A 13,748-nucleotide genomic window follows, 5' to 3' on the forward strand; every position below is an offset into this window, starting at 1 on the left:
ATGACAGGATCTGTAAAATATATGTGCAGGAAACAGGTATCAAAGTGAACGCGTGGGCTCAATGTGTAAACGAAATTCTGGCCCAAAGGGAGCGCTAGCGGTGTACGACACTTTAAAATAGATACATGCATAGATACCGTTCTTCTTGTATGTTGAAACCGGCTTTCAAAGCGAGCGAGTAGGAAACGAATGGGATATTTAAGTGAACGGTAAGTGAAAAGAGTGGGTATGTAGACCAAGGATTGTGGTAGTACTCGTGCACAGTACGAGATGAGACGACAAAATCAGAAGAATTAAAAGGTGTTTTCGATGCCGACGCGTTAAATGTAAGAGGCCAGGCTCTTATACACTAGCGATAAGGATATGCTTGAACCGTGTACACCGAAATCCGTACAACGGGCACATCGAATCATTTTAGTTGATAGTCAAGTTGTAAGCATACCTGCAAACAAAACACATTCAGTCCCTTCACAGAGCGCCAATGTATGTCACTTACGTAGTAAATTGCGCTGTTCCAGTTATGACCTCTGTGCCTGCCTGAGCACAGGTCAAATACTGCGATGAGGATATGCCCTCGTTGTCGATCAGGTACTAAAAACAGAAAAAATCAGTTTACGCGCGTTCATCTAGATACAGTGACTGTGAGTCATACCGATAGGAATGAATACACGTCACCGCTGAACGAGTTGATGTTACCACTGCCTTTGGGCAGGAGGAACGAGTAAACTTGGTTGACTCCGTTGAATCCAGAGTACAAGTTCCTGCAATCAAAAAAAAAATTAATGCTGCGCAGATACTTGTGCATTCGCGAAGCTTACCATGTGTAATTTTCCAACGAGATACCGGTCGCAATAGGAACAGCATTGCCCTCAGCGTCGTAGTTGTAGGAGATCGGTCCAGAGTTGATGTTTGCAAGCCAGATCATTATTTCGTTTGCATTCGAGCCTCCAGAGCTCCAAGATGTGAACAGGTCATAAGCCACATCAGCCATAACGTCGTCGCTCGACTGACTCCATTGCCAACTAGTCTATGGCGTCAGAAAAAAAATTAGCCTCGTGCGATCTACGGTTTTGACAAACTTACATTCATGCTGGAAATAGCACTCAACTGTTGATTGATACCGGTATTGAGCTGAACGTTGGCGAAGCTCTTGACTTGGTATCCACCAGTCCATGTGTATGAGGTCGTCCAACCAATTCCACTACCGCTCGACGACGTGAGCTGGGACGTTTGGGAGCCCGTGAGAGCATTGTTCTCGTTCCATAGATCATTGGATAGCGAGTACGGTCCCGTCTGAACAGAGGACCATTGGCCGGTAATCACTGTATCGTCAAATCTAGCATGCATCCTGCGCATGCGTGAGCTGTGGCGTGATGCACTAGAGACGAGAGGAAGCAACAAAAGAAGGAAGGAGAGAAAAAACATATTGAAAACGGGGTGTGTTGATTGAGAGTAGTAGAGAAGGCCACACACTTTATAGGCTGTTTGAACACGCCAGCAAATTGGTGACTACCATTAATCTCTCTTGCATAACGACGCGAGAAACAACTTGAAGACATGTCGCTGTCGTTATAATATCACTACCCGGTTGATGGTCATATCTGTAGTCATGCATGGACTCCACCTGCAGGTGGCCTGCGATCCAAGAGTCATCTGAATCGTACACATTGCAGTTATGTTTGAATAACCTGATAGACGATGAGTAAGTAGAACTTGGACTTGATTTCGAAGCACCTGGTACGCCCAAAATTCAAAGTGATCCTGGCGAATTCGTGCTTGGCTACCGTTTCCGTGGTAAGTAAAACGACCGTCCGGTCCGTCCCTAGCGGACGGTATATGCTATTAAGCATTACTACGAGTGTAGATATATACCACCGTGTGGGTTTTAGGGTTCTGGTCCCGTGCGTACATGCAATGAATGATTGATATCAAGATATTTGAAGCCGCGGGAACAAACCAAGTTTAGGTTTCGGTGATTTCATAGCAGACGGTCAGGCGCGGTCAGTGTCCCAAGGCGTGTGTGTCGCAGTCTATTCTGGCCTGGTTCGCAGCTCCTTCTCCGATGCGACGGCCATGACACCAAGAGTTTCGTTTCCAAGCACTGATTCTACTAATCTTCCAGCTGCCCCAATTACTCACCTTCCATTCCGACGAATCTCATTACCAAGCGTACCGAGCTCGAGCCTCTTATCTGCCCAATACCGTCAATCTGTCGCCAGTTTTGCATCATTTGATTCTCTTCCCGAGGAGCCAATCGTCAGGCGCCCTAAACGTCGTTCGCTTAACCGTAAACAATCCAGGACACCCGCACCAGAAGATATAGCACGAGAGGCAAAACGAACAAAGGTAATAAGAGAGTTTTGGGATACAGAAAGAAGTTATGTGCAGGGACTGGATCTCGTACATGATGTGAGTATTGATGGCCCTTGATTGGAATGAATTAAATGAGCTGATTTTATGCGCAGCACTTTTTGACACCGATCATAGCGTCGCTCGACAGTCCCCGTCCGATCCTTACGCGCACGGACTTGCCTACCATTTTCTCAAATTTTATTGACATTTGGAACTTTCATCATGCATTTTTCAGTGCGCTGACTGCGCTGCTACATCCATCTCTGGCTGACCTCGATGTCCCAAATCCTAACCCACCACCCCTTTCAGCACTCCTTCTCTCGCATTTTCCTTACCTCTCTCTTTACACCCCATTTATAACCGCGTTCCCGAGTTCTATATCCTTCCTTTCCCGTCCACCCGCACCATTCGCTACATTTCTACGAACCCAAGAGCGCGATCCACGCTGCGGGCAGCTTAAACTTGCGGATTGGCTCTTGAGCATCGTACAAAGATGTCCAAGGTATGTATTATTACTCAAAGAGTTGATGAAAGTAGAAAAAAGAGAAAAGGAAGGAGAGGGAGAGTGGGATAGACTGGGAAAGGTCCTTGCCCTCGTTGAGAAAGGCGAGTCTGTTTATCTATCCGTGTCCCTAAATTAAACGACCACCAGTGACATCATCTCTCAATACATCTCTTCACGCGCACGCACATACACTCTCACTCCTCGCATTACAACGTGCTACCCTCAGCCTCCCACCTACCCTACACTTCGTCCAGCCAGGCCGAACCTTAATTTTCCGCGCTCCTCTCGTGATAGATTCTGGCGGTGTAGCCTTAGAAGGCCCAGCTATAGGAAGAGGTAGACGAGATCGCATATGTGAATTTCTCCTATTCGACGACGTATTGGTATGGCTAGACTTCGACCCGTCCACTCTGCGCGATTCCCACTGGTTCACTCTCGCTGCACATGCTACCGCTAGCGACGAGCGGCATACATACACATACAGGAATCACCTCTCCCTCGTCGATATCGAGGCGGTGCTCGATCCGTCGCATCACCCGCCCCGACTAGAGGTGTTGAGTCCTGGAGGCTCGTTCGCAGTATACGCGGTCCCGTCACAACCCACATCGCCGAAGCGTCTTTCTTCCTCTGCTTCGGAATCTGCATTAGCCACTCGTCGTACAACTCCCTTAACCTCGACATCGAACGATACTACTCTACATACCTTTCTCCATCTTTTGCGCCAGACCCGATCTGCGCTTCTGGCCCGCGATCCGTCAATTGCACTGCGGGGTGTCAGGATGCGTGGGGTGTTGTGGGCGGAGGCATATGAACCTGAGGAGAGGGATGAACGCGTGTCTCAGATCCAAGACCCCAAAGAACCCACTCCAGACACTCGACAGCAGAAGTTCTCCGATTCGGCATCTCCGCAAACACCAAATATTTCAACTCCAAATCACATAGAAGGGCTCCCTGCCTCCGCCAGACCTCAACGTGCACCCTTGCCTTTCCTACCCCCAGTCTGGGTCCCAGATGCAAAAACGGACGCATGTATGCGGTGTGCACGCCCGTTTGGGCTTGTGGGGTTCACAGTACCTCTATCGATGTCGGTGTCTTTCTCTTTGCCATCGTTTGCCTCGTTTGAATGGGGGAGGAGTGTAAGTCAAGATCAAGTGGGTAAAACTACGAACGAAGAAGAATTGGGCGAGGGCATCGAGGGAAGTGCACAACGTGTGAGTGGTGGAGGAGAAGGAAGAGCTGGGAGTGGTGAAGGGATGTGGAGAAGACGGCATCATTGTAGGCTTTGTGGGAGGGTTGTGTGCGCCGAGTGTTCTGGACGGGTAAGTCTTGCATTTCATTCAACCTCGTTTCGCTGTTCTCTGTCTTCAGTTCGTTATTTTCGCTACCCTTTGGTTGCTCAACTTCTCCTACCGCAAACTAACACTCCCAAACTCAGACATTCTATATCACCGACCCATCCTCCCAATCCCCTTCTGGCAAAAACACCAAAGCGAAACCTGCACGGGCATGCAATGAGTGCTATGAAGCTGCCTTTCCTCTCGTCCAGTCAATCACCGGTGGTTCTAGCACTCCGTCCACTTTATCAGCAAATCAATCTTCACAACACACCGGTCCATCCCCAACCTTCCTTGGTATCCCAGCCTGGCTCTCTACGCCTATTCCCACTGAAGGGAGTAATGGTGCTCATGCGTTGATGGCGATGACGCTGAGCCCCAGTAGGAGTCGGATTGCATTGGGTACGAGTCCGTCGAGGAGGAGATTGAGTTCTAGTGCGAGTAAGCAGGAGATGGATGGACATATTGGTGCAAGTGCCAGTGCTGGCCACGCATCTGAAAAAAACACAAGTCCGGGACCGTCCAAACGCGAACTCAGCTCAAGCTCAAGCGAGCGCAGGTTCACACCTAGTCCTGCCCGTCGTCTTCCGCGGATCACATTAGCGGATGGTGATCCTCCCTCGTTGTCTCCTACCACGCTCTCTCCTTCTTCCTCTCGATTTACAGCTCAAGACAGTATATACGAAGACGAAGACACAGACGCGCCCACTGTGCGCGTGCGTGATCCGTCAACACGGGACTCTTGTGCTGCTCCTACTCTAGACCAAGATTCTCGATACCAAGAAACCCCATCAACCCTTCGCGCTCCTATATCCCGCCCCATCCGCATCCGCCCCTCCACGCGCCCGCGCCCACGGAGTTACCACGATATATTGGATGATTTCGAGGTTCATGCGAGGGCTGGGAGCGTGGCTAGTTCCGTGGCAACTTCTTTGGGGGCTGTAGCTGAGGAACGAGCATCGAAGATTGATGACCGGGGGTACCATGAGGCGCATGGTGTCTACGAGGGAGCGAATGTGCACTGTGGGGGAGAAGGGGAGATGTACGACGGACCTCGAGAGGAGGTTCACGACGGAGTACAGCCTAGACAACCTTGCGAACCCAGGTATGCGCACGAAAAGAAAGAAGATACAGCCAGGAAGAAGAAACGGTTCTCGTTGCCTGCAGTGGCGGTGCAGACGGTGCCTATCCTAGCGCGCTCCGCTCCTGTTAGGAATTCGCATGGTGGCTGGGGGAAGCGAGTTTCGGTTGTGCTTGGTGCGCGGGCATGGGGAAGGAATGGAGAAAGGGAGAGTGGGAGTGAGAGGGAGGGGAGTACGCGTTCTTCTTTGTCGTCTTCTCGGGATGATCAAAGTATGCATTCGCCATCTCGGGGGGATAAGGTTGGAAAGGCTGGTAGAGATAGCTCTGCGGCGAAGGCGCTGATGGATGTGTTGAGAGGGAGGCGGGGGAAAGGGAAGGCGTAGCTGGCAAAGGGGGTAGTTGACGATCAAGGACGCGCGCATCTATAATTTTTTTGACATTTGCATATCATGCTATCTGTACATCATACATATTCTGTTAGGAACTCTTTCGTGTATTGAGGATTGTGGACAACATACAAAAATGCTTGTCATCCTTGCTGATATGAAAGGCTCTATGATACTTGGTATTCACGATCAAGTATGGATGGACCCCAAGTTGTAGCCAGCAAGCAAAATTGTAGACAAGCGTAAATGCACAGCGCGACCGAATTGCGGCACAATCACATCGCTATGAGACATGATACGTTGTCACGTAAAATCAACAACCACTGGTGGACTTAACTCTTGAGGTTACTAAAGTAACAGTGATCTTCTAAGGCGGGTAAGAGATGCGGTCTGGCTCTTTGAAAGTGAGTCTGACGAACCTCCTTGTACATAAGGTTTCGCCAGAAACGCCGCCATATTATGATTTTGAGTCTGCGAGAGGTAAGAAACTCTGATGGATTAAACAATTCACGACGCTTCCCACCTTAATTATCTCCGCATTCATACACTACCAGAGTGCTCTCAGATCAGAGCTCGAAAGCTGAACAGTCCCTCCCCAAAGATCACAAAAGGCTTTAAAGTTGAAAGCAATATTCGAAGTCGAAAACTCAGCGCTCAATCATCGATCTTATGGTAACGTGCATGGGTCATACGGCGATCTCAGTTCATATGCATTGGAGATCAAGGGAGTGGAGGGGTCACCCAGATTTTGAAATGCATCCGGAATTTGACAACACTGAGGAACTCCATTTATGAACTCCGCTTGATCGACGGTCCCGTGTAATTCGAAGACTTTCTGGCCCACGCCGCACATTAGCATGTGAGTCCGATGGTTCCCTAGATAATCTCCCACTGGCAGTACTTGCTAAACCTGGAGAGACTGACGCCAAGGATGAATCTTGTTTGTTCCGCAGAAGCAGGCGCACCCGAACAGCGAGGCAGGACCCTGTTGTTTGCAAGCGATAAGAATGTGATCAGTGGCATTTCTTTCGTCAGGGCCAAAATAGTACAAGCGGTTAAAGGTTCACCATATGACTATGGAATGGCCGCTGGGTTGATAAACGTTCGTCACTTGCTATTGACCATACATCAAGCGCTCCCTAGTCGACTGACAAAGTTACTCACACTGGTGGTACTACAGTCTCCCTATCATGTTGCCCAGGAATCTAGTGGGACGTATAACTTTACAACTGAAGTTGGGTCCATGCAAAGCCACATCAAAGCGCTTTCTGCAGTGCAGGCGGCTGCTCCAACTCGGTGGGATCACTAGAATAGAACGACGCGGCTGCCAATCATGACTAGTGCGAGGCATGCTCTGGTATCATTACTCAAGTAAGTTCTTTAACTTAAGGCGCATCAAGCGCCAATATAGGCTAGCAACTTGTTAACGTTCCATCTTTACGTAGGTTTTATTCCTTTCATATCCGATTAAGTTGCTTGAACTTTCTAGGGCTTCTTTTCCTCTTTGCTCTTCAGCATACTAGGCACGCCAATCGTCTCACAGGTAAGTTTGTCATGAATTACGAAGGCGACACCCACGGGGTATGTACGGCGCGCGGCAAACAGATGGTAAGCATGCCTCTTCGATCCTGCAAGGAAGTCCGATGCATTCGTTGCTTCTTAATAGTGCCTCCTTACACAGGTGACAGCATGGTACTTAGACCTAATTCGCTTGCTCGCTTCTCGCCTGCAGCTATTAGCGCCCTGCAGTAATATTTAAGATGTTGGTCAGTTGTCCTCACCTCCGCTCTGCACGCCTGTCTTCAAAATGCACTTCGCAGACTTTGTCCAGATCGTAAGCCAACCCCCATTACTCTCCAGGACCTCGTTGATAAAACTCTCCCGCAGCGCCTTAGTCCGGCTACTCTGCTCCTCCTCACTATCTTCGGCCAGACCCTGATCATGGGTTTTGCATGGGGCTTCACAGGAGCAATATTGTACACAGAAGTTCTCGCACTGCCTGATCATGTCGTTCGTCTGATCGTAAAGTATCCGACCGAACTGACTTTGATAGTCACGGTGATAGCAACTGCTTTGGCGATCACTACTTCGATGTACGTCTTCCTCTATACATCCAGTCCGAAATATTACCCTTCTGCTATTGCACAGGTTCTTCACATTTGCCGTCAAAGAAGCGCTTCGGCACCACCTCTCAGGGCCGTCGATCACACTGTTCAAGCTTCGCACTGCAATTGCGCTGAGCAGGCCGACCTGGGTATTGCGACGGAGATTTCTCAAGCTGTCGCTCCTCACGTTGGTGGTTTATGCGATGGTCACATTTCTGAACACGAGGTCTGCGCTATTCCCAATGAACTCGATGGAGATATGTTTGACGCTCGTTTGTACAGTTGGAGCACTTTGCTCCTACCCACCCCTGTCCAATGGCCTGTGAGAACGTTTGGAACGGAAATAGACTTGGGATCTGCTGCCTTCGTAAGTCAATTGAGTGCAGACCTTACGACTTTGAATCCGAACGCCGGTATGTCACTCCTTTCAATTCCAATGGCCAACGACAGCTGGGGTGCTCAAGATGGTTCGTTCCAGTACAAGCACCTGGGTTTCAAACCATCAATGTCTTGACTCTCCTCAGTGGTTTTTCTGCGGTTGACACTCAAGGAGGTGTGGAGACGAGTAGTATTTTCAGCTTCAACGGAGTTTCGTACAATCAGTCGACTGGTGAGGACTTAGGCACTTCAAGATGATGGACTCACTTAAAACTTAAAAAGGTGGAGTTCTTCCTGCAATAGAGGAGTACTCTGGATCATCGGCCCCACCGGGTTCTAATGTTGGCCTAGCGTTCACTGGGGGACAAGTACCAGTTAATACCAGTTTTGACTGGGGACACCTCGGACGCGATGCAGGCACTCAAGGCATTTCCAAGAACTACACTGTCACACAGCAGGGTCTCACAGCAAATGTTACATGCCAGCCGATCGACCGCAGTCATAATGAGTTTACTGCCCTTAACTCCACGGTGTCAGGCTCGAACATCACGTTTCTGACGTGGGAAATTGTTGCGAATTGTTCAGGAAGTGCGTTCATCTCTGTCATGAACTCGTCCACAGCTAATCAGCTCCAGATTTAAATTCAATTACCTACTTCACCGTTGGCCCCCCGAGCGGTCAGCCGGACAATGTAACGGAGGGATTTCTCCCCACCCTTGTGTGTCCCGACCCAGGTTCGACGTCGTTCAACCCATATAAGTTTGGTACGACTTTTGTTATATTCCTCGGCGTCTTGCGAGTAAACTCCTTGCAGATATCTTCATGGCTGGCTTGTACAAGTACGACTTCCTGCCAACGGTCGTTTGCGAGGTCGTTCCTTACCTGACCACCGTTAATGTCACTTATAATGGAGGCATCATATCTGTCGATCGGGTTGGTGAATCTTCTGGTTCGACAAGCAGTTCGAACATTCCTGTATCTCAATACATCGCGACTGTGATGAATTATCAAGCGGGGTCAAACCAAGGCCTAGTCAAGAATACAATTGGTGACTTTTTGACCGCGTACGGTACGAATAATGTATCAGTGATGTACAGCGAACTGGTGATTTCCCTCCCTTCCTCTGGCACCAACACGACTGATTACTTTGCAGGAGGATTACTGGCGTGGTATTGCGGAGTTTTCCTCTAGTGTAAGTGACCTCCATGCATTCCGTAGATATTATTGAAGACTACATCTAGCAACTTCGCGCCGGATACTCTGCTTCGGGAGCTCCGTCGAATATGACAAGGTCGACGAGCGGCACGATGTATATCACGACGTACGGCTGGCGCAGCCGAGCCCATACGTATATCTTTTTACTTGTGGTGATCAGCATGATTTGGCTGGCCACCGTATCGGCCGCCGGGTACAGCCTCGTCCAAGAAAAAATCACAGCCACCGATGCATCTTTCGACTTTTCTGATCCCGTTGATCTCATCATCGCGGCATCCGGCGGAAGATTTGAATCACAGCTTCGCGACGATGACGAGGAGAAAGGCCAAGATGAGCATAACGAGGACATCGCCATTCGGTTTGAAGATGTGCGTGACAAGATGGGGAGGAGGATCAGCAAGAGACTGGTCACTGTGCCCCCGGATTCCCCACAGCCTACGAGCGCTTGATATTGTTTTGGTGACCGAGTTACTGGATCTGTTGTACCTGATAATGAAGCGGTGATCGTAGTTCTTTTTCAATTGCTGTCCATTAATACAAATTGTTTTCATACTTCTACCTTCGGCGGAGGTGTTAGGGCGCAAGTCGAGGTCACCAGTCTATTGTTCTAATCTAAACGCTTTGATCAGACGCTCTCTTTCTCTCTCTTTGGGCTAGTGCTTCCTATGAACCGATGCGTTCAAGTACATATAATAAGTACTAAACGAACGTTCATACCGCCGGTACTTTGACTGAATAGCACCGCTTAGTACGACCCTGAGAGTGATTTTGTCATTCATCTGCGTCTTTCACTTCGCTATCTCGAGTATAAGTAATTACATCATTTGATCTCCATGCTCTGCACGAGGCATCACGCATCATGGGGTCCGCAGTGAAAGTTGATTCAAAGTTATATGAATGTCCTATAGGTTTCATTGTACCCTTAAAGAAGGAAACTCGAAACGCGGTACCCTAACCCATGAGGAGCGATATTGATCGCATCGCATCGACGTGTGGTCACAATACTGCTCCGATCGGATGTTCTGTGTGTGATACACGCTCGATGGCGATTCTGATCAGAAACCTTTGTTAGTTAGGTTAGTACCGTCTCAAAACAAGGCTCTTTGACCAATTGCGGTAGCGGCGACAACTGGGTGCTCCCGGGCCTACTCACGTGAAGAGAGCAATTCAAGTAAAGCATCAAATCGATAACGAGTCTCGAGTTCCTTAAGTGGAACAGCACAGCATGCACTGAACCGCTCCGCTCCCGGCAAGGGTAACACAAAAGTAGCTCCTGAGGCACTTGATTGATTGGTGCGGCACATTGCCCGATTATAGCAGTTTAAAATTGTCAGAGGATCCATGACAGCAAGGGTGCGGAGATGGTCCGAAGTCTTCCTTGTCACATCAGTCGTCCTTTGGTACACGGACCATACATTCCAGATCATCAGTGCATGATCATGAGGTATTTGAAAAGAGTGGCTTCTGAGGTATTTGATGGATTGATCATCGGGTCAGTGCGGCAAGTCCACGATTGGATGGATGATGACGGTGGGGGGTCGATCAACGATTATCCACCTCGGGAAAGACAACGAACCGAATGGAACATCCCTTCAAGAACTCGACAACAAGGCCACACACAATGGGCACATAAAGGATCCTCCTCGCGTTGTTCGTAATTCATCACAAGCCCAAAAGACTTTTGACAACAACGTGATATCAGCAGTAATCCATCCAATATGTTCACTGTACGCACGACTTCTTGGCAGGCATTTTTTTGTCTAATTTTCCTTCGCAGGTCACTGAAGTCCCTGTTTCTTACAATGACTCGGCATGTACTACCTGTAGTTGCGGTAGCTCGTGAGTGACACCGTCCTTTGTTATTGTGCAGTGACTGATTTAGAATATCCAGGTGCGCCTGCAAGCCGGGAGAATGCAAGTGCTGAGCACCTGAGCAATGCATCAATTGAGCAGTGATCGTTCGGAATCCACGTATACCTTGATGTATGTACCAATGAGATGGAGGAGAGTTGTAAAGATCGAATTCTGTATAAATGTCATGGTGTAAAGTTTCAAGCAGCCTACTAGCGAAGCAGCCTCGTGCGAGTTCAACGTGCATACCGATGCGGTGGTCAAGTGATACTCGAAAAGTATGGCAGGCTTGCGTTTCACGAGTTGGCTAGGCGATGCCCGAGCGGAGCGGCGTGTCAGGTTGCACGAAACATCGGCTACAAATAGAAGCAGAGAGCCTGCTAGAGAATGTGCATAGCAGTTCGATAGTGAAGATATTTCACCAGCGCTCTTGACGGAGATCATGTCAGAAGTCGCTTCACAATAGAATCTGTGCACCGACGTACCATAGAAACCTCTGAACGCATAAAAACAAACTAACGACATTCGTGGTACTATTTTCATGGCTCTCGCAAGTGTCATGTACATAGGAATCGCCACAGGCCGCCAAGGTCGCCAGGCACGTGTAAGAACGTTAACATGGCCACGTACCGAGCTCAGATCATTTCCCATATTTTTGCAAAGTAGGGATAAATGCCCCATAGACGGGCTGTTGATACCCAATGCCAGCTGGCACGATGGTACATGCATGTGAATTCTAAAAAACAAGCCCGTTAAAAGTCCCCTAAAGGAAGCGTGGAACCTTGGCCGCCATGGCAAAGTGAGAGATATTAATATTTGCACTTGTTTGTTGCGTGGTTTGGCCAGCATCAAGTCGCCCGCAAGCTCTCATCCACGACTCCTCCCCTCTCCACAGCCCCCATCGACCCCGCAATCATGGCAAGTAAAGCAGCCCACAAACGTGTAAGAACCCATATTTAACTCTTAAGATGTCGCTGATAGGTCAAAATTCAGCTCGCCAAAGAGTATGTGAGCATGCAGAAAGAGCCGCCCCCATTTGTTTGGGCAACACCCGATGAGAAGAACATCTTGACTTGTAAGTTTCAATATCTTCCATGCGGAAGCTTGCTTTTGAAGCATTACATCCAGGGAATTACCTTATCGTGCGTTCTTTGAGTGGATAGGGCCTTTGCTGTTGTTTAACAATTTCCGTTATACAGCGCGGTCCTCCCGATTCGCCTTTTGCTGGTGGGGAGTATCACGGTGTACTCATTTTCCCCGCCGAATACCCCTTCAAACCACCGGGCATCAAGGTGTGCTCCTCTAGACTCCCATGATCGTTATCTTCGACGACTTATGATTCAACAGATGTTTACCCCTTCTGGTCGATTCCAACCTGACAAGAAGATTTGCTTCTCCATGTCCGATTTCCATCCTGGTACCGTGCGTTCTGTTCAACCATCCCAAAGGTCTTCACTGAGTCATTATTAGTGGAATCCCGCCTGGAGTGTCGCCACGATGTGAGTGGTCCACTTTATTTTAATGACCCGGTTTCTTTTTCTTCTCCGGACCCCGACATAATTGATTGATAGTGGTATTTGATGCTACGATCGTCGTCTTTTCTGTTCACCGACTTCCCCGTCATACCCGCCTGAGCGCTTACTCATCAAGCTACATTTAGACTGACAGGCTTGCTATCGTTCATGCTCTCTGACGAGATGACCACCGGCTCCGTGACATCCTCAGACGGTCACAAACGAGCATATGCCGCTCGAAGTCACTCTCATAATTTGACACAATCAAGATTCAGAGAAGCCTTCCCAGACGTGAGTGTCATACGTTGAATTCATTCTTCACGACACGAAAAGCCCGAGAGGGGTAGGAGTTCCGTTTCATTCGGATCAGGGTGTTATACCCAAGCTCCTGAGGGTTCCTTGTTTCCACCGTTGTCAACTTGTGCCTGGTTAACTGATCAATGCCACGCTTTCCGCAGTACTGTACAGATACTCTCCGAGATCTACCAAATATGGGCGAGCGGGAGAGGGGGAAACCAGATACTGCAGCCACACCCACTTCACCTATGAGCCCTAGTCCGTTTTCTCCCTCTATCTCAAGATCTACCACAGCGACGCACCAGCTACAGGTGTGTGATAAACAGCCGGCAGTACAGGCTCCCGCTACCACGACGACGTCGCACGCAAGCGATGTCGTGAATACCACTAGTTTGGCATCTACAAACAAGCCAACTACGACACCGCAAGGGTGGACAGGGCAGCTGCGCCAGGTCTTGTGGGAGAAATGGAGATGGGGTGTGCTGATTGCTTTCGCCGTCATTGTGTCGCGGCTGTCATCGAGTCCTTGACACATTTAGGGCGGGACTACCCTGTGCCATAATTTCTTTCTCTTCTCATTTTTTTTCATGATTGGATAACAATAAAGATATGGACCAATTGTATCATGTATGTATGGAGGATACATACTTAGTTATCACGAGTTTGTGTTTCAATTACCATCATTGAAATAATCAACACAACTTTTCACCACACGGAGCTTACCGTCT

The 13,748-nt window shown here is 48.9% G+C and overlaps 6 protein-coding genes across 6 annotated transcripts; 4 read left to right on the top strand and 2 right to left on the bottom strand.

Moving 5' to 3' along the window:
• Positions 1-414: 414 nt before the first annotated feature.
• Positions 415-1,425, bottom strand: EDB93DRAFT_1250389 (glycoside hydrolase family 12 protein; the record flags this gene model as incomplete). Its single annotated transcript, XM_041453009.1, has 5 exons — positions 415-442; positions 497-591; positions 653-761; positions 819-1,027; positions 1,084-1,425. 5 exons carry the CDS (start codon positions 1,423-1,425, stop codon positions 415-417), a joined length of 783 nt encoding a protein of 260 aa, XP_041307777.1.
• A 307-nt stretch (positions 1,426-1,732) lies between these two features.
• Positions 1,733-3,315, top strand: EDB93DRAFT_394003 (Rho family DH domain-containing guanine nucleotide exchange factor). Its single transcript, XM_041456253.1, has 2 exons — positions 1,733-2,409; positions 2,466-3,315. Exons 1-2 carry the CDS (start codon positions 2,074-2,076, stop codon positions 2,991-2,993), a joined length of 864 nt encoding a protein of 287 aa, XP_041307778.1. The 5' UTR covers positions 1,733-2,073; the 3' UTR covers positions 2,994-3,315.
• A 1,916-nt stretch (positions 3,316-5,231) lies between these two features.
• EDB93DRAFT_1085231 (uncharacterized protein) lies at positions 5,232-5,657 on the top strand (the record flags this gene model as incomplete). The annotated part of the gene is made up of 1 exon (XM_041445894.1): positions 5,232-5,657. One exon carries the CDS (start codon positions 5,232-5,234, stop codon positions 5,655-5,657), a length of 426 nt encoding a protein of 141 aa, XP_041307779.1.
• A 1,810-nt stretch (positions 5,658-7,467) lies between these two features.
• EDB93DRAFT_1250391 (uncharacterized protein) lies at positions 7,468-9,807 on the top strand (the record flags this gene model as incomplete). The annotated part of the gene is made up of 8 exons (XM_041453010.1): positions 7,468-7,494; positions 7,548-8,178; positions 8,244-8,375; positions 8,426-8,731; positions 8,779-8,907; positions 8,958-9,247; positions 9,297-9,335; positions 9,385-9,807. The coding sequence occupies 8 exons, from the start codon at positions 7,468-7,470 to the stop codon at positions 9,805-9,807; spliced, it is 1,977 nt and encodes a 658-aa protein (XP_041307780.1).
• Positions 9,808-11,018: 1,211 nt separating this feature from the next.
• EDB93DRAFT_1146027 (uncharacterized protein) lies at positions 11,019-12,000 on the bottom strand. Its single transcript, XM_041449484.1, has 3 exons — positions 11,250-12,000; positions 11,136-11,197; positions 11,019-11,085 (listed from the first exon to the last, which is right to left on the bottom strand). Exon 1 carries the CDS (start codon positions 11,936-11,938, stop codon positions 11,300-11,302), a length of 639 nt encoding a protein of 212 aa, XP_041307781.1. The 5' UTR covers positions 11,939-12,000; the 3' UTR covers positions 11,019-11,085; positions 11,136-11,197; positions 11,250-11,299.
• Positions 12,001-12,016: 16 nt separating this feature from the next.
• EDB93DRAFT_1281153 (UBC-like protein) lies at positions 12,017-13,550 on the top strand (the record flags this gene model as incomplete). Its single annotated transcript, XM_041454447.1, has 8 exons — positions 12,017-12,151; positions 12,203-12,284; positions 12,338-12,351; positions 12,409-12,501; positions 12,557-12,631; positions 12,680-12,708; positions 12,870-13,014; positions 13,182-13,550. Exons 1-8 carry the CDS (start codon positions 12,125-12,127, stop codon positions 13,548-13,550), a joined length of 834 nt encoding a protein of 277 aa, XP_041307782.1. The 5' UTR covers positions 12,017-12,124.
• Between the last annotated feature and the right edge of the window lie 198 nt (positions 13,551-13,748).

Source organism: Suillus bovinus (assembly GCF_016758785.1).
Source record: "Suillus bovinus strain UH-Sbo-P2 chromosome Unknown EDB93scaffold_27, whole genome shotgun sequence".
Classification (NCBI taxonomy): Eukaryota; Fungi; Basidiomycota; class Agaricomycetes; order Boletales; family Suillaceae; genus Suillus; species Suillus bovinus.

Bases quoted from the DNA above. Each gene is read 5' to 3' on its own strand.
- EDB93DRAFT_394003 (XM_041456253.1), top strand. From the start codon at position 2,074: ATGACACCAAGAGTTTCGTTTCCAAGCACTGATTCTACTAATCTTCCA. The intron at 2,410-2,465 runs GTGAGTATTGAT...TTTTATGCGCAG, and splicing joins GACTGGATCTCGTACATGAT to CACTTTTTGACACCGATCAT.
- EDB93DRAFT_1146027 (XM_041449484.1), bottom strand. From the start codon at position 11,938: ATGCATGTACCATCGTGCCAGCTGGCATTGGGTATCAACAGCCCGTCT.